The following is a 23,202-nucleotide window of genomic DNA, read 5'->3' on the forward strand; positions in this document are numbered from 1 at the left end:
TTGTCATTCGGGAAAAAAAAGAAAAAAGGAAAGTGATGTAATCGATTTTTTTAATCAGCTGAGTTTCTTTCTGTCCCGGAGTTGTGTATTGAACTTGTGGCCTGAGCTAGTGCCGCGTCGCAAACTCATCGCTGTCCCATGACGCGGGGACCCGCCGCTCCACCGCGAGCAGCTGCGATGCGGGCGGCTGTTCCGAGGCACAGACCTCGAAATCCAGAGAGGCAGCAGGACGCTGCAGCGGCCCATGCCCGCGGCACAGCGGCTTTGCCCGCGGGGGAAACTCCTGCAGCCGCCCCTAAGCGGCGACAGGACTGGTAAGGGCGCCGCTCACCAGGAGCAATGTTCGCGTAGCGCTAGGTGGCCCCGGGCTCGGGGCTGGCCCTGCTGCCGCTTTTCCCGTGATCCGGAGAGGTTCCCGGTGGAGGACCGCTTTCCCCGATCCGGCCGCAGCGTGTCTGGTTCCCATGACAACAGCAGGACCGGTACCGCCTTGTCGGCCTCTGGCCATCCCCCGGCAGGCGGGGAGGCGGGACTTCCTGCCGCTGCCCCGGAGGAGGCGGGGCCGGCCGGGCGCGCCGCGGTAGGTGGGCGTTAGGCGGTGGGTAGGGGTGCCTGCGCCTCTCGGAAGGGTGGGACGCGGCTCAGTCCGGTCTCTCCGCGCTCTGTCCTTCCCGTGATGCCCCAGTGCGGGCCGGGCTTCTGTATCCCTCGGTGTCTGCCGGGGCTGAGGGGTAGCGGTGGCGGAGCGTCCCGCTGATGTCCGCAGCATCCCGGGTACCCGCGGGCCTGGCTTGAGCTGGGCGCGGGGCCTCGGTAGGGCTGAGGGGATCTTTGACATTTCTCGGTGTTTTCAGTAGCGAGGAGGACAGGCTTCGAATAAAGGAAGGAGCCCCAGATTCCGTTCCCCACAGCAAATGATCCTACTGACTTTATGCTCGCGTGGGAAGGGCTGGGACAAGGTTAGGAAGTTAAATCTTGTTCCGCATCTCTGTCTGGTTTTGCCTGGCCCCACAGTGCCTGTGTGCAGAGCTAGGTCAAAGCCCTGGTCCAGCATCGCGTCTCCGCAGGAGCTCCCAACAGAGGCCAAGGGAAATCCCTGTGCAGATGGTAGACAGGGGGAGGTGCTGCCTCAAAGGTGTACGGCAGGCAGCGCTGGTCTGTGACAAAAAATACCGTTCTGCTTTGCAACCAGCCTCCTGCTACTTCACTTTGAAGTCTAACTCTTGTATTAGAAGAAGCACTCGGCAGTCTCCCTTATGGGCCTGTCTTCCTGCCATGTCGGAATTTATGAGTTCTAATCCTATCCCCCCTCAACTATATTTCACAGCCTGGAAAACTGCAAACTGTTCAGTCTTTGCTCATTTGAAAGCCATTCCCTCTCTAAAGATCTTTACCTTTCCCTGAACCTTTTTAAGCTACATTTTATCTTTTCTGAGGTAATGGGCACTAAAAGCACATACATGCAGTGCTGAGGCTGCAGAGAGCTGTGACCTCACTTGGTGTTTTCAGTAGCAGTAGTGTATGGTGAGCTCTGAGCCTCCAGTTGCCTGTTTTTACAAGTTCCAGGCTGCTTACAATGGTTTTATTCTTTTGACTGTTCTTTTTAGCTGAGGAATTGCTTCCTAGATGTGTGGTGTTCCTCTCACTAAACTAAGCACAATAGTGGGTTTCTTGCATGTGTTGAGTCCATGTCTTGTGACAGAGCAGCTCTTCTGCAGTAACATTTTGTACCAGGTCCAATGAACCAGTCAGAGTCAAGTCATAACTACTGATATTACATCTTCCCCAACTTCCTAAAAATATCTAACCATTTAACTGTGGTCAAAAGCACAGGTGTGGCATCATGCTTCTCTGTGACATCTACCCTGTCTACATAATGGTAAGTGAAATCTATTGGTATTCTTGTTTTTCCAGTGGGCTTTGTTACATTGCAGATGTTTTAGTATTCCTGTCATCCTGCTTAGAAGGATAGTGTTTTCTGGCACACTTCTGGTAACTTCTCTATTTTGTCTGAAGTTTCAAACTATAGAGATTCTGACATAGTTGTTGGTTTAGTTGTATTAATTTGTATCATGGGGCTAACATTTCCCTTTTATGACACATTTAAGGAACTTGATGTGAGTACTGTCCTTTGTGCAGTGTTTTTAACCAAGAAGTTTTGGTTTTGACCACCTACTGGGTCATGTTGGCATTCAGTCACATTACAAAAATGAGGTAGAAACAAGAATTTATGCCAATATGCTGTCAGATCAGTGGTTATTTTTCCATGAAGAACCAGCTGTAATTGTGAAATCATCTCAATGATTCTGTGGTTACCATAAAATACCCTTTTACTTTCCTAAGATACTTTCGGTGACGGGCTGACCCAGGCTGAACACCAGGTGCCCCCCAAAGCTGCTCTATTACTACCTTGTTCAACTGGACAGGGAGAGAAAATGGAACAAAAGGCTCATGGGTGAACATAAGAACAAGGAGATCACTTAGCAATTACCATCACTTCTCAATTACCATAGTCTTGACTATGAGGAAATTAATTTGATTTATTGCCAAGCATATCAGAATAGGGCAATAAGAACTAAAATTAAATAGTTTTAAACCTTCCCCTCTCTGTTCCCTGAGCTTAACTTCACTCCTGGTTTTCTCTTCCTCCTCCCTCCAGCAGCAGCACAGGGGAACAGAAGATGGGGGTTGTGGTCAGTTGATCACACCTTGTCTCTGCAGCTCCTGCCTCCTTAGAGGAAGGACTTCTCACACCTTTCCACTGCTCCAGCATGGGGTTCCTCCCATGGGGAACATGAACTCCTCCATGAACTTTTTGCTGGGTTGTTTTTTTTTTTCCTTCTGTAATGTAGGCATTCTAGGACAACAGCTCAAAGATATTGTATGTCACATTATCTGAATTGTTAAAACCGTACTTTGGTAACTTCAGTTGTAATATAAACTATTTTATATATATTGTTGTAATATAAACTATTGTAGTACTATTGTAGATTTAGTAGAAATATCAAGATAAATTCCTTTGGGTATTTTGTTTGATTCTAAAAAGTTCATTATTTCCATTACAGTTTCTTTCTTTCAAAGGCCGCCAAAGTTGAGAATAAGGCTTTGAAACTCCCACCAATGAAGCTGAAAATTTCCTGTGTCTGGATTCAAAAGTTAAGACTAAAAAAGGTAGCATTCTTCTAGCATTAAAACTTCAACTGAATCTGAAATATATATTTTTTTTTTAAAAGAGATACTTTTGTGGGGTTTTGTGTGACGAGTGTCAAACAGCCTCTTACTAAACTAGAATGTATACCCAGATTACTGATGTATGTTCTCAAAGTAGGTTTAATGCAATCAAAATGTAGTATTTTAGTATTCATATTTCCTTGTTATGGCTGGAATCAGCCTCACTGATATTTGTTTTATTTCTACTTTCCCTTCCATTGAAGTTGGTGTAAACAAACTATTACATTTTTAGGAAGTCTTATTTCAGACTGAAATGTATATAACCTTTCAATATAGGGGCAGTACAGGGGTAGGCAGATATGATTTGGGAAGATAACTATTTTATTACCTACAGAGAAAAATAAAAAATAATTATGAGCAATGAAAGCTGTATCAGGGATGAGGTACAATTGGAACTGTATGGCTGGGCTTTTTGGAAAGAATTAAAGCATTATCTGGAATCTGTACCTTTTAATCATGTAATCTTTTATATGGTTAAAATACTGACAGCTTGATTGCCAGAGCTTGTTTTGCATTAATGCTTCTGTAGTGTTTCTGTGAGTTAAACAGTCAAGAGAAAAATGTTACTTCTAGGCCTTCTTTAATTTTTTCAGAATATGTGGAAAATTTAAAAATAATTGCCCACAGTCATGCAGATGTCCCTTTGTTACAAATTTTGGATAATTTGAAATATGGAGGAAACCTAAGGAGTTAAGCTTGAGGAAAATAAATCTAACAGGGAAAAACTGGAAGATTTTCTCTAACAATGAGAAGTTATGATGATGTAGTAGGCTGAGAATTTTGAAGATGGGCCTTAGAAGAGTAAAAGTTAGATTCTGTGAGGAGGCTTTGTGCGTAAATTCTAGGACTAAGTGGCAATTTGTCCTCAGGGATAGCTACAGGAACTTTAATGAGACAGGATTTAGAAGTAGAGATACTTTTTTCATGTGTCAGACACTGATATAGTAGCCTTGGAACCTCATTGTAAGGTGATGGTAAATGCTAAACATGTTAATGAACATATTCTGAAATGCAATTAACAGTAGTGGTACAGTCATATCCTGAAAAATATTTGGAATTTTGAGTACAGTAAAATTGCATTATTAAAGCAAAAACTGCAGCTTAGTTTGTGGGTACATCTCATGGCACATGTATAAACTTACATAAAATCATAAAAACTGCTAAGAAAATATTTTGCTTATTTTAGTTCTTTACCAGCAGATTTTAAAAGCTAAAGGAAGATGTCTTTTTACCCTAAAATCTCTTTCCAACGTGAAGTTGAAGAATATCTAACCAAAGTGTTCAGAAATAATGAGGTACGTCATATGAATATTCATATAACTGTCATAGAACTATTAACAAATATCAACACATATTCACCTATTGAACACTGTTAATATTCCTTTGGTTTAGTATTTTGTGTGACTTTATTACTAACAGTAGGGTATTGTCTTCACACTATACACAGATTTTTATATATAGGTCTATTTAAAGTTATTCGTTAGGCCTGTTGGCTTGAAGTTACATAATTTTTTTTTAACCAAACAGCATGAATCTGAGGCTACAGTTTTGGACCCCTGTAGAATGATCACATAGAAAATTAACCACTTATTACCTGTGTAATATTGACAAGAAATACTCTCTTACCCCAGTGCAGAACCAAAAATACTGTAGACCCTCTGAATTCCTCATGTCAAAGGACATAAAAATGATGTTTTTGTATAAAGGAATAAGAGTTATTCATGATTTTGAATCTACTCTTCCATCTTTTTAGACCTGTTCTTTTTGTCACAGAGCTTGCTAGCAGTTACTTGGTACTTGCTGCAGCCTGGGGCAGGACCTAGTTGGAGGCCTTTATCTACTGGAGTCCCGCAGGGGTCAGTACTGGGAGCAGCCCTCTTCACCATAATCATCAGTGACCTGGATGAGGGAACAGAGTGTGTAGTCAGCAAGTTTGCTGATGACACAAAACTGGGAGGAGCCTTCTGACACATCAGAAGGCTGTGCTGCCACTCAATGAGACCTAGACAGGCTGGAGGGTTGGGCAGGAGAGAGATTTAATGAAATACAACAAGGGGAAGCATAGAGTCTTGCATAAGGGAAAGAACAACCCCAGGTTGGGGACTGAGCTGTTAGAGAGCAGCATAGAGCAAAGGGACCTTGGGGTCTTGGTGGACAGAAGGATGACCATGAGCCAGCAATGTGCCCTTGTGGCCAAGGCCAATGGCATCCTGGGGTGTATTATAACAGGTGTAGTTAACTAAGCACAGGTCACTACCCCTCCACTCTGCCCTCTTGAGGCTCCATATGGAATATTGTGTCCTGTTCTGGGCCCATGAGTTTTAGAAGGACTAGGAACTGCTTGATGGAGTCCAGTGTAGAGCAACAAAGATGATTACAAAATGGAACATATCCTTTATGAGGAAAGGCTGAGGGAATTGGGTCTCTTTAGCCTGGGCGACCTTATTAATGTTTATAAATACAGGGCAAGTGTCAGGAGGATGGAGCTGGGCTCTTCCCAGTGATGTTCAAAGATAGGAAAGGGGCAACAGGTGTAAGATGGAGCACAGGAGGCTCCATGTGAACATAAGGAAAAGCTTTTTCACTGTGAGGGTGACAAAGCACTGGAACAGGCTGCCAAGGGCAGTTGTGAAGGCTCCTCTGGAGACGTTCAGAATCCACCTGGACTGTTCCTGCGTGACCTACACCCCCCTGGCAGGGGGGTTGGACTTAGTGATCCTTGGAAGTCCTTTCCAACACCTAATATTCTGTGATTCTGCAATTCTATTTGTAGTGGTCTTGCTAATACAATGGTTTTTCAAAAAAAACCTGTTTCAAGGAGTTGATGAGGTTTTCACTGGAGTTAGGTGTCCAGATGTAGGCATTTCTCACTGTTGCACATCACACTGCCATATTTCTCTGCTTCTACAAAACATTTTTTATTTCCCCCCCCCCCCCCCCCGGGCAAGAGGCTGCTGTGTGAATCTCTTTAATACTCTTTTAAAAATATCTTCTTTCAGCTTATCACGGCTTTAGGTGCACGGGAGGTGGAGAATAGATATCAATCTCTCTTAAGTCATTTGTCTCATCCACCAGCTTTCACAACTGTTAGAGTTAATACCCACTTGGCCTCAGTGAAACATGTGAAAAAATTGCTGTTTGAAGAGATCCAGAAGGTTTGTGCAAGTTATTTGTTACAGAAAAAAAATAACATGATATTTCATCTTCCACTTGTTTATGAGAGCTTTTAATTACTGAAACCTTTTCCTTAAATTAATACATGTCCACTAGTATTAGCGTTGTGCAATCATTGATTTCCTGTCAGCAATAAATGTTAAATGAAAAATCCATTGTCTAGTAGTATTCCTCATCTAACTCATCCAAGAAAGGTAGCAACATAAGAGAAAAGACAACTGACTCTTTTTCAGATGGCAGATCTAGACCTTAGGTACCTTTGACTGGGGTATTACTGCAGCAGTATCATCATCATAAATCTAGAGAAGATGGTAGAAACAAAAACTGTATTAAGTAAATTATTAATGCTGGTGTGTGTACAAGGAGCTATTGCATTACAGGAGCCAAAACATTCCTGTGATGCAGAGGCAGTTGACAGTATTCTGTTGGCTGGAACAGTAATGAGTTATGCTAATTTTAGCTTGATTGTAGAAATCTGGAAATATGTATTTCAGTATGATATCTTAAATATTATATTTTTTTAACACTGCTTAACAATTATGTTTTTCAATGAAGCAGCAATTTAAAGGACTACGTGTTCCAGTTCTTGAGCATCCAAAACTCCAGGACATCTTATTAATTCCTGTCATTGGACCCAGGTTTGAAGTTTTCATTTTTAAACCTTAAAATGGCATAACACATAATTTACTTACACATTTCCTGTTAAGCAGTTATGATAAGTAACTCACTATAAATGAAGCACAACTTCAATTGTATTAAGAACTAGAAGACAATCCATTTCCTAACCAGGTCAGAGTTTTAGTTCTTAAAAGACATAAGAAAACACAGAGAGTTCTTTCCTTATGAGATTCACTTTTTATAGTGAAAATGTAACAGAAGTTACATTCTCCTCTCTGGAAAGCCAGGTAGGTGGCAGATAGAAGAGCTACACCATTGCAGTGGATTATAGAGCTATAGGTTAAAATAGCTAAATACAGGCAGGGTTTTCTTCCACTGGAATCAGGTCCACAGCATGACTTAAGAAGACTGAACTAATAACACTTTTGGATTCCTGAATTGATGCTATCCTCTATAGTTCACTCTTCATTCTTACAGTGTGTTTGTATGTTGCATCTGTGTCTGCCCCTATGGAGTTTCTTCCCTGTTTTATTGAATTAAATGATGGACATTTTATTTAAAATATCTTGCTCATAATGAAGACTAACATATTTCAGATTCAGTTTTATCATGACTAGTAAACACTGTACACTCTAAAATAGCATTTAATTTTTTTATTTTTCCTTCATTTAAGTTTAATTTTCTTTTGTAGCATCTTTCTCTGAACGTTCTGTTCTTATATTCAAATATGCTTATGCTTTAAAAAGTCTGGGTTCTCTCTTTTGCACAGTTCTTACTGGCAAAGTTCCTTGCACCTGGTTATACATTTATTATAGAAGGACTTAGAAATTGTTAAACACAAAAAAACCACTCTACAATCATATCGAGGAGGAAGGAATAGAGGATTATTTCTCCATCCCAGGACAATTTATTTGAATTCTTGTGAAAGGTTCATAATAGTGGCAGAATGTATCAGAGTCTGCTGTATTTTGAGGACTGCTTTCCTTCTTGGCTTTTCCCTTTGATTTCTCTGTGGCTAAAATAAACCTTCTAAACATAATACATGATAGTTAATTATTTTTTCTGTTAAATTGTGTCAAAAACAGTGTTTATGAACTAGACTTTGCTTGGAGGGGGATATTTTTTTCAGTACACTTTTTTTTTTTTTTTTTAACTGAACATTTTGTATTTTTAGACAAGATTTAAAAAAACATGCATCTGAAGTCATTGTTGGAGCCCAGTGTGGAAATGCAGTACTTCGAGGAGCACATGTTTATGTCCCTGGAATCATATCTACCTCAAGATGTAAGAGTTTCCTACATGGACCTAGTGAATTTATAAAAGGGGAGGAAAAAATGTCACCCCTTGGTGACAATTTCCAATAAATAGTCACATTAATTATTTCTATTCACAGATTAAAATTGTGGTAATTAATAATTTTAAGCGGTTTTGGGGGTTTTTTGGGGGGTTTTTTTGTTTTACTATTTTGTATTATCCTTGTAAAGAATTATATGAAATTATTTCTCACCTGAACTGTTTAAAGTTCCTTTTTCCATATATCATTCCTAGGTGACAATTCAGTTCTCAAGGATTACAGTTTCTTCATTTTATTTGAAAATCTTATTAAAGAGCATGTTTAAACTAAAGCCTGGCACAGAATTTTCTCCTTTCCAGTCTTGTCAAAAAGAAAAAAAAGAATAAAAGAATAAAAGGGATACCACAACAGATGTATCTGCATACTGGAAGCATGTTGAATATTTAAAAGATACTATTTTCAGATATTTTATTTCTTAATGTAGTCACAAAGGCTCTTGCCTTCATGATCCTGTCAGATTCTAAGTTACAGATCTAAAAAAATTACTTTCTCTTTTTTTAACCCACTGGAGATTCATTGTTTCTGTATGAGAGATCTAGTAAAAAGGGTTTTTTTCCCCTAGTGATGAGAAAAATGTACAATTTTAATGTCATATCCTTAAGAAATGGAAATTTTTGTTTCAATGCCTGTGAGATAAGAAAAAAAAATCTAATATACAACAGCAACCTAGTTATTTTTTATTTAAATGTCAAATTAACTTTATGTGAAATCAGTATAATTTTGGATGATTCATCTCATTATTCTGTTGTGATGAGAACTACTGATCATCATGGCTCTTATTATTAAGCAAAGTGAGTCAGGAAAGCATGTATCGAGCCACTTAACTTCATTCCCTTGCAGAAAAAACCTTCAAGAAGTTTTAAGCATGTGCTTAATTTCATTTCACAGAGCAGGAATGTATTTCAATCTAGGACTTGATAAAGATATAAGTATGTTGCCACAGCAGTTGTTGAAACTGCTTATTTTGACATCTTCATAAATATTAAAATCCCTCTTTGAGTCAACTAGTCATTTATTATAAGTGCTGCATGTAATTATGCATGCAACATCAATTAAAAGAAAATAAAAGGTACTATAAAATTTAAGGAATGCTTCAAGGGAAACAGAGACAGGGAAATAAAATAAAATAAAATAAAATAAAATAAAATAAAATAAAATAAAATAAAATAAAATAAAATAAAATAAAATAAAATAAAATAAAATAAAATAAAATACAGGTGTGTTACCCACTTGAAATCAAATATAATATGGCTATATTAAGCACAGATGGTCTAACAAGTAAAAAAAAAAGAGTATAGCAAGAACAAACATTTAATCAATGAACTTGCAATCTATATGAGGGTAAACTAATTATCAGGGGCCTTTGAATGTAATTTATCAAACTCTAAGCTTTATGTTTATGGAATGCCAATATGAGGTACAAAAAGCTTAAGAACTACACACAGTACTATTTCATTTTGAAAGGTGATTGCCAGCAGAGAGTGAAATAAAATGTTTTGTTTGAAAACTGTGGAAAAATAATTGGCAAATATGCTTGATGGAAGAGATAAATTGCTGCAAGTTTTTGTTCAGTGAAGTTAATGCAGACAATAACAGTAGGCTTTCACATCTTGCTTTGTGTCACGTTGAATAAAAAGAAGGTATGCAAAAAAAGAGAAATGTTTAGTTGCTATCCAACAAATATTTGCATTTAAAAATTTAAGGGCATTTCTGCATATTCAGATTCCTAAATAATTCAAGGAATTCTTGTCAATCTGTGCAGTTATTACATCTTTTGGTTGGCTGTCAGATATATCACAAATGTGATTCTTGGAAATTATTTACTGTTGTCAGTGGAGACCTTTATTTTTAAGCACATTTTTTAGCTGGTCATTGCTTGCTCACTATTTCACAAAATCACCCTATTCCATCTATTTTTGTTCTGTCTCATGAAAGGTTGTTAAGTCCCTAGGAGTACAGTACTAGAGCTTGGTGTGTATTTACTTACTTTACTGATCTGGAGGACTTTAAATGGAGAAGTAAAAGTCTTTTAGAGGACTATTGAGAACAGTTGCTTTAGGGGGAAGAGAGCCTCACCAGAAATATTGTTGCAGCAAGAATATATAATCTTTTGTATCAAAGTAGCTATGTTCTACCTAAATGTTCAGAGATCATTAGACTAATTTAGTCTTTGTACAGTAGGTTTGATCTGTGTTGTTTGATTCACTTGTGTGCTTGGGGCACACACAGAGAACCAAATGCTGAAGTGTGTGCTTAGAACTTGTGGTTGACCATACAGTGATAAAATAATGATTTATCTAGTCTCTTAAAAACCAAGATACACTGTCTGATTTGTAATCTTGGCCTAATATCAATTAATCTTTTCCTCTGTTTTCATTAAGAAAGTTCAAATTTTGCTATGATATAGGAGTAAAAGTAAATAGTCTACTGAAAATACTAAATTACTTGATTGCTGCTGTTCTTACCAAGTATAATAACAATCTCAACATTTTTGTTCTTTGCACAGTTATGAAAGCTGGAGAGCTGGTCTCAGTGTATTCAGATATTGAAGGGAAATGTAAGAGAGGAGCCAAGGAATTTGAAGGACTCAAAGTTTTCCTTGGAAACGGCATTTCAGAACTGAGTCGCAGTGAAATCTTCAGTTCAAGTGGCCCCCTGAAGTAAGTCCATAGTAACTGCATTGTACACTTACAACTTTGCAAAGGGAAGGAAAATGTTGCAAGACAAACCTCTTTTAGGGCACGACGCTCCGAGGTCCAACCAGGTGTTCCAGCAGAAACTCACGAATAGTACTCTGAGTCGATAGCCCTCAGAGTTGACTAGCCTGGATCAGTGCTATTGCTCTGAGAGCAGCCAGTCTCTCTGCTGGCTTGCTCAGGAGTGAGCTGAGCCTGTGCTTCAAGCCTCACCCTTTATTGGCCCCCTAATCCTGCTCATGTGCAGTGGGGGCCCACCCTAATTAGGCACAGGTGGGCTTAACACAAGCTCATGCCCACTCCCTGGCAATTAGTGGCACCTGGTTGCCTCATTTCACTACAGAAAAAGATGGGAAGATATTCTGCAATGTTCTCTAGCCTATGCGAGACCATAAGATGGCTTTGACTGAGACCTGTCCTGCATGTTGGGATTTCCAGTATTTTTTTAAGTTTTAGTTTCCCAACAGAGTTGTTCCTCCTGCCGTGTCTTCTGCATCTTCACAAGTAAAGTAGTGGCAATTATGATTAAAGTACTACAGTACCTATTAGCATACTTAAGATTACCAGATACCACTGTATTTGAGAAATGTGAGGAAATAAATAGGAGGCTTTTCAGAATTTACATTTACAATATGACTGCAATAATAAAACACACATAAGTGACAAACATTCTTACTGTGGCAAAATTGCTCTGTGCCACTTTTCTATTTGGATGGATTACAAGTACAGCCTTGTCTGCTTCTCTGTTTCCTAAAAATATTTGTAGGGGCTTATTTTGTTGGGGTAGGGTACAGAAGATAAGGTTAGACTTATAAGTGTGTTCTCGTTTTTGTGAGGTCACTGTTTCAAGTTTCTATTTGTAAGTATAATTTTTTCAATTAAATACAGTTAAAACTTGTAAATCAGACTAGTTTTTTTTTCCATGTTTTTCAGTGGAATGGGCATAAGAATGATAGAGCCAGTCTACCTTAGTCCTTCGTTTGACAATGTGCTCCCTAATCATGTGTTTTTACAGGTATGTTTATTACAAATGTGAAACTCTGTACTGTTTGCAGAATAATGAATACCTTTTGGCCACACATGAATACTGTATTATTCTTTGTGTATTGTAGGACATCATTGTCTATATGGATGTGGTTTAATCATACAGTGTCTGAGATTTGATAGAGGACTTTGGAGTGACTAAAGGGATATTCACTTAAAAATTTAGAAAACTATCTAAAAGCAGTAGTCAGGCAAGACAGCTGGCTGCCTGTGCTGTGTTGAAATATAGGCTGATGAAATCATCTTGAGTTTCTAGTTTTTTTAGATCAGCTAAAAATTCTTGATTTCAGTGGTGTCCAGCTTTTTTTTTTTTTTTTTAAAAAAAAAAAAAGAATTGAAATCTGGAAAGGAAATGTAGTTTTTTTCTCAAATAAATAAAATAAGTTTTGTTTCTCTTTTTCTCCAGGATGTCAGGGTCTCTCTGAATGGCAGCACAACCTTCCATTTTGTCAACTACTCTTCCCAGTTTTGTATCTTCTTTACACCTGTTAAGGGTACACTCTGTTCTATTATCCATGCCTCTAAGAAAGAGGTTGGACAACACTGGTGTTGGTGTCCATGCCTAGGGTATACCACTATTGACTGGGCTCCAGCTGGACTTTGTGCCACTGGTCACAAACCTTTGAGTCCAGCTTTTTTGACTTGAATTTGCCATGTGTGAGATGAATTACTGGTCATTTTTTTTAACACTGTGGCATGAAACTTGAAACTGTGCTAACCAAAGACAACATGTCATAAAGACAACTTCAAAAGAGTTTTACACCTTTGTGTTGAAGAAAGTTAGAAGATAATATTTCAGAGTATTTCCATCTTATGTAAAATGCGATACTGTATACAATTATTGCATATTATTTTCTTCAGTTCATCTGTTCTGTTTTTACATTACTAGCACAGTTCACCTTCTTGGTACCTTAAGTCACCAAGTTTAAATTCTTGCCTATTTATCTTACTGTTTCTTACTATAATATAGCAATATGTTCATATAGTAAGTGTTTAATAAACAGGTCAATATAAAATATTTGTAATGTCTAGATCTCCTTTATGTCTGTGATATTATTTTATTTTGTTTTGACTTTTAGCACTGTAGTCATGAACATTTAAATGTCATTCATAGGTACTCATAAATAGCCTTAAATAAAGAAGTAGCCACTGGAGACTTTAGACCTATACTGTCTCTTTTATATAATCCAAACAGTTTGTTTTCTGTTAAGGAACTGACAGCAGTATCATAGGTACCTTCACTACTTAATGAATTTTTGTTTCAACAAGTTTGTTCTTCCTTAGTACAGAACTTTATACAGGATATAAGGTTTGAATTCTCCCATTTCTATTTTTATGATAGAACTTGCCTTCTGTGGTTGTGAGCCATATTTTAAACCCTCAACCAGGAGAGAGAATTTTGGATATGTGTGCTGCACCTGGAGGAAAAACAACCCATCTTGCAGCATTAATGCAGGATCAGGTAAAAGAAGGCATTGACAGTGTTCTGTCCCAGTGAAGAAAATCTGACCACTGTTCATTTGCAAAGCTCACTTCACTTCACCATCACATTTAGAACCCTACTTGCTGCAGATTGACCTGTTGAAATACGTTTGATTTTAATTTTTAAATGTAAATGGTTTGTTTGTAATGGAAGAATCCATAACATGTGAGACAAAGTTATGCAGGAATACCCTGGATTCATGAGATTGAGAGTATATAGAAATCAGGGATTAGTACTGTGTGCCAAAAGAAACAACTCTGTACAAAAGTGTATTAAAAAGTTCCCAATCCAATTAACTTTCTTCTCAGTAAAAAAAATCAATTATTCAGTACAGATATGATTTTATACTGAATTTCTAGTCTGAATTTGTGATTCTAAGGTAGAAAGTAATAAAACCAAAACTATATCATAAGAAAGTAACAATATGAGAAGAAACAAACAGAAAATATTCATAGAAAGACAAAGGAAAATAACACACATTTCTTAGATAGATCTATAGTGCTTCCAGTAAAGAATATTAGTGTGATGAAGGAAGCCTGTAAAAGCATGTATTCCTGCTATGGATTTATTTACATCTATACTTCTTCCACCTATGTATGTACATTTTGTATAATTTGTTATGGCTTTTTTTCCCTTAGTCATATTAGATATTTTGATTGTCCTTGCCTCCAACTTAAGTGGTAAAGATTAAGAATACAACTGTTGAAATTTATCTGAATTGGTTTTCCTTTTCTGAGTAAATAATTTTAATCTAAGATACGGCAAAAAAATAAATGCTCCAGTAGTAAATTTGCACTTATTTTTGAATGTTAAGTTCTATTCACAGATTTTCTGTACTAAATTTCCTTAGACAGAATATTAAATCATCAAGATTTCAGAAATATTTGAATCAATCATATTTTTTTATTACTGTTGTAGATTTTATTGATACTGCTGAAAATGTTTTCTTTGTGTTTACAGATTTCAAGTAGCATATAGTATATGGTATATGTTTGTTTTGATTTATTTTGGAGAAGAAAAGAGAAATCTTATTCTTACATAAAAAGAATAACATGTAATTGTGATTCCGCTCAAATTCCACCAAATTTATTCTAGTACATACACTATTTCCCAAAGTAACTTGAGTGATAATTCCTGCAAATATAATAGCATGAGACTGAGCAAGACAGAGCTGTAGCTCTGGGCTTCATTTTCTCAGGACTGAGCTGTATGTGATCATGTTTCCTACCATCTCCATGAAAATTTAAAACCTGTTGACCTATTTTACCATGTATCTGACTTCTACCCTCTTACAAACAATTACTTTTTTTTTACCTAATTTAGTGCTCGGAAGACAGTTCAAAACAAAGGAAAACAAACAAACAAAAACACTTGCCAGACGTGTTACAGGCTCCCCTAGGGAGTGAGCAGCTAGTGCCTGTTAAGAGTGCACACTGCTTCAGACAAATATCTAGCTTAGTGAAGGTATGGGAGAACAAGGACTATTAGAGTGTGGATTTAAGAATAACAAAATTCTGCAGGCAAAACTAAGCTTTGTTCATTATACTGCATGTGGCAGGGGTAGGGAGCAGAGATGAGGAACTGTGCATCCATTTAATCCCTGTGCTTTTGGTAAAAACAGCATTTGCTTTTTTCCAGGGTGAAGTAATAGCCATGGACAAGATAGCTAGCAAGGTCAAAAAAATTAAACAGAATGCTGAATTGCTACAGTTGAATTGCATTAAGGCATTTTGTTATGATGGAACAAAGGCACTTTCAGTTGAGAAGAGAGAGGATGAACAAGGTAAAGCAAACAGCTTGGGGAGTAGTGGCTTTTAGAAGAAAACAGTAATCAGTTTAATGAGTTTTGCACTAATAGCCTTAAAAATGTCACAGGTTTACAAGTCTTTGAAATCTTGGCAGATACCTAGGTTCTTTCATAACTGTGAATGCTTTTATTTTCTATTTTTTTCTGATGATCAGCTTCTCCATGAAGCAAATAAACTCAGGCTCTAAGTCCATATCACAGCCTAATATGCTCAAAGGAAATTTATTCCTCTCCCAGATATTAAAGATTGAGGAAGCCTTAAAGCTTCTTTCATGATAACATTTGACCCCATACTTGGAATTGTTTGACTTAGTCTGAGTTAAAAAAAAAACAACAAAACAACTTTGCAGAATTGCTTGTCTTTTCTGCCTCAGAATCCTCATATGTAAAATAGGGTTATTAATACCTAACTCCCAGGAGTGGTACAAGGTTTAGTTCATTGCTGTTTGTTCAGCTGTTCAGGGAAAACTTCTGTAGAAGCAGTGTGTTATTTTAAGTTAATTTCATTTGCTTTTCTGAAGTGCTGTATTTATGGTACTGGTTCTGTTCCCATGATGGAACCATTTAAATGGTATTTGCTGTCTTGATTATTTTTAGTTGGTTGCACAAAGTATGCTGTTCTTTCTCACTCTGTTTTATACAAGTTACTGGTTAGTTTAAGTAGGAATCAGGTTGCATAATTCACCTTCCTTGTTCCTATGCCTTGCAGTTATTCCTGCTTTGCAGGAATGGGAAGACTATTAAGGATGCATCATTTAAAGGTATTTTGTTTTCTATGAACATAAAGTGCTGTAGGTGATATGTAGTACTTATACAGATGAACAACTCCTAGCTGCAATGCTGAGATATGAAGTCTTTCCTATACATGCTTGCAAGTAAGACATGACATACTGTGAATGCTGTGGTAATGGATCAGAGGCAGATAAGTCAGTATCGCCAAAATAGACTCATTTTGTAGTCTAGAACAAGTTAGGTGGCAGTAGTATGAAGTCAACTACTTGTTTTCACTCTTGATGTAATAAGTGTTGAAGGAACAGAAGGAAAATAGGAGGTAAAGCATATATATATGGCTCTCTTCAACATTGGTTACTCACGGATGCATGTATGAAGGCACTTTTGCCTTGGTGATGCTGAGCTGAAGCATCTCTAACACTAAGGTGATAGAAACTTGTTGAGTTAGTAGGATTCAGATGAAAGCATAGGCTCCACATATAGAAGTTACATATTTCCTTATCTATGCAGGTAATATTCAGAAATTGGTTTTGTCTTCATAATCCTCGATTACTGAATTGTTCTGCTCTGGAGGCAGCATGTGTCCCATATTGGAACTTGTAATATTTCATGTTATGATGAAGTATTTATTTTCTGTAGATATATATGCATTGCAAGAAACAGTTACTACATAGACAGATTACTTTTGCATACATCATCTATAGAACATAGATGGTTTATGTCATGGAAACAGCAACAGTTTGTCCTTATCTGTGGTGAAGTCTCAAAGAAAGAAATAGCCACATTTGACAGTGCTGCTTTTTACAGAAGGACCTCCATTCTTACCAGAGTCATTTGATCGAATTCTTCTTGATGCTCCATGTAGTGGGATGGGACAGAGACCAAACATGGCTTATTCCTCAACTTTAAAGGAAGTGACCTCTTACCAGCCACTGCAGCGCAAGCTTTTCACTGTGGTATGTATTAATTACCTAGCAGGTAAGTTAGCAATATAAGTAGGTAATATAATACTTGCATAGCTTACTTCTTACAGAAAAGTGGTGCCTCATTTTCCCTACCTTTTCAGCAGTCAAGAGGATAGTGTTAGGATTTAGTTTACCTCTCAGCTCCACCATATCTGTTATGAGGTGAAGTCAATTCATTGAGCATGGTAAAGGTATATGTAAGTTAAAATAAATAAAAAAACTTCTTGATGAAACTTCAGTTTCATCATGCTTAATTTATAATAATTGCAAAGGTCTAAGTCACACAGCAGTTTTAAGTTTTCTCTGCAGCAGCACAGACTCCCAGTAGCAGTGCTGTGAGGTACTGTATGGGATATGTGCTGGAGTACAAACCAGGAGGCCACATTACAACTTTCATGGTAGTAGGAGCATTCTTAGGCTGATGCTGACTGATAAGATTTCATGAAACTTGTCCGAGTCTGAATTATATGTATACAAAGTAAACCACAGCTTGAAAAGCAGCATAGATAGTTTTGCTGCCAAATATGTGGGAACAGTTGGCATCTAGTATCACTGATAAAAATCTTGTGTATCCATGGCTGGCAGCAGGTGATGAAAACACCACTAATCTGTCTGCAATATACAGAGCTGTACAAATAACAAATCTTACAAGGTGAATCATCACAATGGCATTAATAAATTGCATGAGCTATAATGCTGATTTGGAAAGAACAGCCTTTCTAATCCACTAGGTCGTGTACTGTATTCCCTGAGAAGAATTAGTATCCTAATGCCTTAGACAGAAAGATTTTAGTTTAGTTAAGTGCTAAGTTGTAATATTATAACAATGATTTCTTGGTTAATGTTTCTTAATGTGAAAGTTTTTGCATTTAAAAACAAGCTGAACTACAGTTTATTTCTCCCTGCAGGCAGTGCAACTGTTGAAGCCTGGAGGTATTTTAGTGTATAGTACATGTACAATCACACTCTCTGAAAATGAGGAGCAAGTTGCTTGGGCCCTGAAAACTTTTCCATGCCTCCAGCTTCAGCCACAGGTAACAGTATTTTCAGGGTACTTCACACAATCCAGTGAGCTTGTTTTGGCATTGTAAACTTACATGCTATATTTGCTATCAGTAAATCTCTTTTCACTGCAGACAATATAACTGCTGTATATAAGAAACAATACAAGGATTTCTGGGGATCTTTTAAATCTATTTTTGTGCTTAATTGAGCTTCATTTAGGGAAAGTTAAGTAGTTTCCCTGCTGTGTACTCTGGCTGTTTTGATTTGTATAACAGTCATTTAAAACACAACAGGAACAAAAGGTAGTTCAGACATGGTAAAATTTCTCTTGCAATTCTTCCTTAATGCTTGTATTTTATTTACCTTTTTAGCACATTTGCAGAAAAGGTGAAAAATTTTTTATTAATGCTAGTGAATTAGTGAAGACTTGCATAAAAGATGGGAGATAAATTGAAATAACCTTGTGTTTTGAGGAAGGAGAACTTTATATGTATGGGAGCTATTTTTGCTTTATTTAAAGGAATGAAGGAACACATTTATTTCAGGCTCTGTGTCCCAATAATGTACCTTGTCTTTTTTGAAGTCACTGTCTACCATTAAGATGCCTAGAAGGAGGTGATATATAGGGAGATACTAGAATCTTTCACCTGTACCATATACATTTAAAAAATATCTGTTACCTTGAGAGAGTTAATCATCAGACCATATTTGTCTCTCCTCCTCTTTGCTGAGTTGCATGGGTTAGTTGTTATCATCATGGCTCTGAGGAAAAGTCTAACTCTGCAACTGTTTATCGTTTTGTCATGACATGTATCTGTCTTAAGATGTTTAGATGCCAGTTTTAATTAAAAATAAAAAATATATATACAATAGGTGTACAGTGAGAAACAACATGTAGGCTGGTAAAGATTTAACAGAACTGAGGCTTTCCTTAAAAGATTTGTATGCCATGATGATCCTGCCTGCATTCTCACCATCCATTTACTTGGAATATCTCAGTTGCAGCTATTTCAACTGAGATTTTTGTACGTTTTAGCTAACAGCATAAAAATTGTCCTCATTAAAATGACAAAGCAGAATACAAACCCTATTAACTCAAATACATTAATTACACTTTAATAGACACTTTCACCAGTAATACCAGTCTTTTGAATCAGTTTTCATACACAAATGCCGTATCTTAATATATTAAGCTTTTGTGTATAATATATTTTAAATGAGATGACAGCAGATTGTTTATGAGATGACAGCAGATTGTTTATCCACAGGTAACTTATAATATCAGATCCCCAGCAGTGTAAACTATGGTGATCATTTCAAGTGAATAGGAAACTAGATTCTAGGGTCAACTTACCTCATTATCTTTTTGTTTCCCATATACTCCCAGTGGACGTTGTTCTGTACCCCTTACTCACACTTTCTCTGTTTGGCAATGGATCCTGTAATCGTGCTGGCTAAGGAAAAAAAAAAAAAAAGATGCAGCCACAGGTCTTTATCTTTGAAGTGGAGGTTACTGCACTGCAGCTGATCTCTGCAGATTTACTTCCTCTTAGGGATTTATGAAAGAGATACTGTGTATCAACTTAAATGCAGTAACTTAACTGAAAGGAAAAGGAAAAAGATAGAGGAAAAAAAATTATCTATATTAGAGCAAGTCAGTGGACTCTGTTCAATACTGTTTTCCCTAGTTTTCCTATTTTTCCTTTCCATCCTTCTACTACAGTACTTCACATTGCTATCGCTGCCTACTTTTGTATGTTGGTTTGTTGTTTTGGGTTTTTTTTGCAATTTGCAGTGGACACCTTTTTTTTTCTCTTACCTGGAAAACACTGAAAACCTGCTGAGGGAAAGGAAGAGAAGAATCAGGCTGCAGCATCTTGGCTGCCCAGCTTTACAGCACACAGCAAAAATATCATGTGCTGACTGGCTGATCTCATGCTGGTGCAATGTGATGGCTCAAAAAATGCTCTGCTGTAGGCTGCATTATAGACTACACTAGACTACATTTACAAAGGAGATCTATTTTTGATATTATAATGTCAGCTTTTGCACATTTTGTTCTATCTCCTTACTGAGTGCTCTGAAATAACAATATAGTTAAGAACTAGATTTTTCCAGGAATCAGGTTAAAAAAAAAAAAAAAAAAAGCAGGTAAGGCAACACAAGAAATTCTGAGAAAAGGCCTGTGACTTTCATGCCCTTCTCCTTCACAAGATTTTGATGCCAGTTGTCATCTTCCGAGTTCAGATGCCTAAGCTGTTCGCTTCTTTCTCTGCTACAAATGCATACACATGTAACAATAGTCCCATTTACCCACCACTGTACATGGCATAGGAATCATGGAATAATAGAATGGCTACGATTGGAAGGGACCTTAAAGATCATCTAGTTCCACCCCCCTGCATGGGCAGGGACACCTCCCACTAGATCAGCATTTCCAGTTGTAAGGTTTTAATGTGACAAATGAAAATGTGACAAATTTTTAATGTGACAAGTGTATTTCTACTGCTGTGACTGAGTATATTAGTAACTGACTAAGGAATCACTAATTTTGTCTTGATTCATAACCATTAGTCAGTACAAAGAAGAGCTGCATCATTGAAACATCAAAACCTAAGAACTTATAATAGCTTTCTTAACAGCAATGTTTTAATTCTTTGAGTAATGAATTTAGAATTTAATTTAAAATTAAATTTAGACCTCTCTACCTGTTCTCAAGTGCTATAAACTTCTGGGCTAAAGTGGATTAGGTGCATCTCTACCTCCCCAAAGTACTTTGAACCTTTTATTTGTGCTTGTGTATACACTGGCCAGATGAAGGCAAGAAAAGAAGGACGACATTATTTCTAAGTCCACCTCAGTATGAATGATATAAACCAAGCTTGTTCATGATAAGAGCTGGACAGCTCAGCATATACTCAGCACATTCACTTAAGACAATTGGAACTTTACTTCTGTAAATTTACTTTTGTAATTTGCTTTTCTTTGTTACTCAAAAAAGGAACCTCATATTGGAGGAGAAGGCATGAGAGGAGCTGGACTGTCGCTTGATCAGCTGAAACTGCTGCAGAGATTTGATCCATCTGCTGTGAAGTTGCAAGGAATGGATATTGACTCTTTGGAAGATTCCAGGGAAGATGATTTAATTTCACTGGCAAATAAGGACTGTATAGGATTTTTTATTGCAAAATTTGTTAAATTGAATACTAAATAAGCACTTAGGAATGCAACCTGGAAAAATACCTCTGTGGGTCTAAGAACAGCTCAGAAGTGAAGTCTGTTTCTTGTGCTGCAATGTTGCCAAGCCAACAGGCTGACGGCAGGGTTGCTATGGCAGCAATAAAATCTGCCAGCTGTTCTGCTGGGAAAGAGCCACAGGTTGCATAAAGAAAGTCATGGCTGGGGGAAGGGTAGTATAATTTTAAATTCTCCATTTGCTTTTGTATTTACAGCAGGTCAGTGCCAGAATGACAAGTCCATGCACTCATACTGCTGTCCATTCTGTCCTCACATGAACCATTTTTAATAGTGCAGCAAGTGTAGGGACAGAGTTTCTCTGGGAGGGGAATTAATCTATATTATGAAATGCAGACATAAATAAAATATGTGGGAACTATTATGAATTTTGGACAAGGTAGTTTCTATGGAGGTTTACCAATAGTTAATGCTTTGTTAAATAGTTCTTCACAAAACACTGTAACATTTTACAAAGAACTAGTTTATAAATTTCATACTTAGAACCTCATTTCTCTTTTATTTTAATACAAGCAAGATTCTCTGTACACATAGTATATACACAAAATACGATTAGGCTTTTGTAGCATGTCTTTTATAGCAGCATGAATATATTAAACCATCTCACTCTGGGAATGTAAATAAATATTGTTTCAACATCAAACTTCCCATGCATAAACTGTATTGGTTTTGAAGGAGCCTATTGGACTGGCTGACAAGTGACAATTTTAAAATCAAACATGTGCAACAGAAGGGGCTACAGGGGTTGTGATCAATATATCAAAAGACAGAAAATGATGCATAATACCATCTGAAATGTTGCAAACCATCTTTCAAACAACTAAGGATATTAATTCTTTATTAGCTAAAAAGCATCACTAGCTAGAATCATATACAAATCGAAACTGGGGAAACATGCTAATTGGAACTGACTTAATACACTGCTCAAAGTTTTAATAATCTATTTTTCAAAGTGTATTTTATGTATTTGAAGATTCTGCTTCAATTCCAGACATGTTCTCAGTTTGAACAGCATTCCTTTTTCTTAGTATTGCTGGAATTGACAATAGCACTGAAATTAGAGGTAAGAACAATTTGAAAATGTAAACTCAATCTCTTTGTGTTTGTTTTTTTTCCTCTCATGCATCAATTTCCAGTTTTTTAAAGCTTTATCTGAAAAATGTCTGTTTCACAGATAAATATTTGGTTGTATTGAAAAAAACTAAACTTTTATAATTTGTCTTTAGATTGTCATAAGTGCTTTTACATTTGCTTGCAATCAAAACTATTCACACAATTTTGTTTCTCAGTAGTCTGGTTGTTTACTCATATTTCCTATAAATGTTTTGTACTGCATGTTTTCTAACCTTCTTAAATGAAACAAATGTCCCTTCTGCTCTGCCAAGGCTGATGTACATTCTCTGTAAGGCCTATCCTAGAAGGATAGGAGGACGGAATTCTTGTCTACTGCTTGTCTGTTGGTTACTCCTTATTATTAACCACAACGTGTCTAGATATTTAAAGTCATTTGTTTCATCAGTAGTAGGTTAGATACCCTGTTTATAATCATAGTAATTCATACTATAAATTTGTATTTTTAGTCTAAATATGGTGAAAATTATTTATTATTTTTTATTTTATAAATTCTGTAAACATCAGTCAGCACACTATATGCCGAATTTTGCGTATGCATATAAAGTAAGGAACTTTGCCTCCAGTTTCAGTAGCATGATATATGCAATGCTGAATTTTAAAGAATTAAATTGTTGAATTTTTGTGGAAGATTTGCTGAGACTTTCCCAAATTTCTTTTCCCAGATGATGAACAGGCTTTTGAAGGAAGGTGATCTCACCTGATAT

The 23,202-nt window shown here is 37.0% G+C and overlaps 1 protein-coding gene across 9 annotated transcripts; it reads left to right on the forward strand.

Annotated features, from left to right (window-relative positions):
• Positions 1–543: 543 nt before the first annotated feature.
• NSUN6 (NOP2/Sun RNA methyltransferase 6) lies at positions 544–22,955 on the forward strand. Of its 9 annotated transcripts, none has more exons than XM_030446516.1 (14): positions 544–580; positions 1,703–1,879; positions 3,066–3,171; positions 4,432–4,526; positions 6,231–6,386; positions 6,961–7,043; positions 8,198–8,307; positions 10,884–11,037; positions 12,007–12,088; positions 13,460–13,579; positions 15,239–15,383; positions 16,947–17,095; positions 18,013–18,138; positions 21,111–22,086. In XM_030446516.1, the coding sequence occupies exons 4-14, from the start codon at positions 4,452–4,454 to the stop codon at positions 21,321–21,323; spliced, it is 1,413 nt and encodes a 470-aa protein (XP_030302376.1). In that variant the 5' UTR covers positions 544–580; positions 1,703–1,879; positions 3,066–3,171; positions 4,432–4,451; the 3' UTR covers positions 21,324–22,086. The 9 variants fall into 9 exon arrangements, with proteins under 9 accessions (XP_030302376.1, XP_030302378.1, XP_030302383.1 ...); XM_030446518.1 differs by having other exon boundaries at positions 4,429–4,526; positions 21,111–21,582; XM_030446523.1 differs by having other exon boundaries at positions 6,964–7,043; positions 21,111–21,582.
• The last annotated feature ends 247 nt before the right edge of the window (positions 22,956–23,202 follow it).

This window comes from Calypte anna, chromosome 2 (assembly GCF_003957555.1).
Source record: "Calypte anna isolate BGI_N300 chromosome 2, bCalAnn1_v1.p, whole genome shotgun sequence".
Taxonomy (NCBI): Eukaryota; Metazoa; Chordata; class Aves; order Apodiformes; family Trochilidae; genus Calypte; species Calypte anna.

Excerpts from the sequence above, each read along its gene's own strand:
- NSUN6 (XM_030446516.1), top strand. The coding sequence starts at position 4,452 with ATGTCTTTTTACCCTAAAATCTCTTTCCAACGTGAAGTTGAAGAATAT. Across the intron at positions 8,308-10,883 it reads AATCATATCTACCTCAAGAT|TTATGAAAGCTGGAGAGCTG; the intron begins GTAAGAGTTTCC and ends TTCTTTGCACAG. Across the intron at positions 15,384-16,946 it reads GAAGAGAGAGGATGAACAAG|AAGGACCTCCATTCTTACCA; the intron begins GTAAAGCAAACA and ends TGCTTTTTACAG.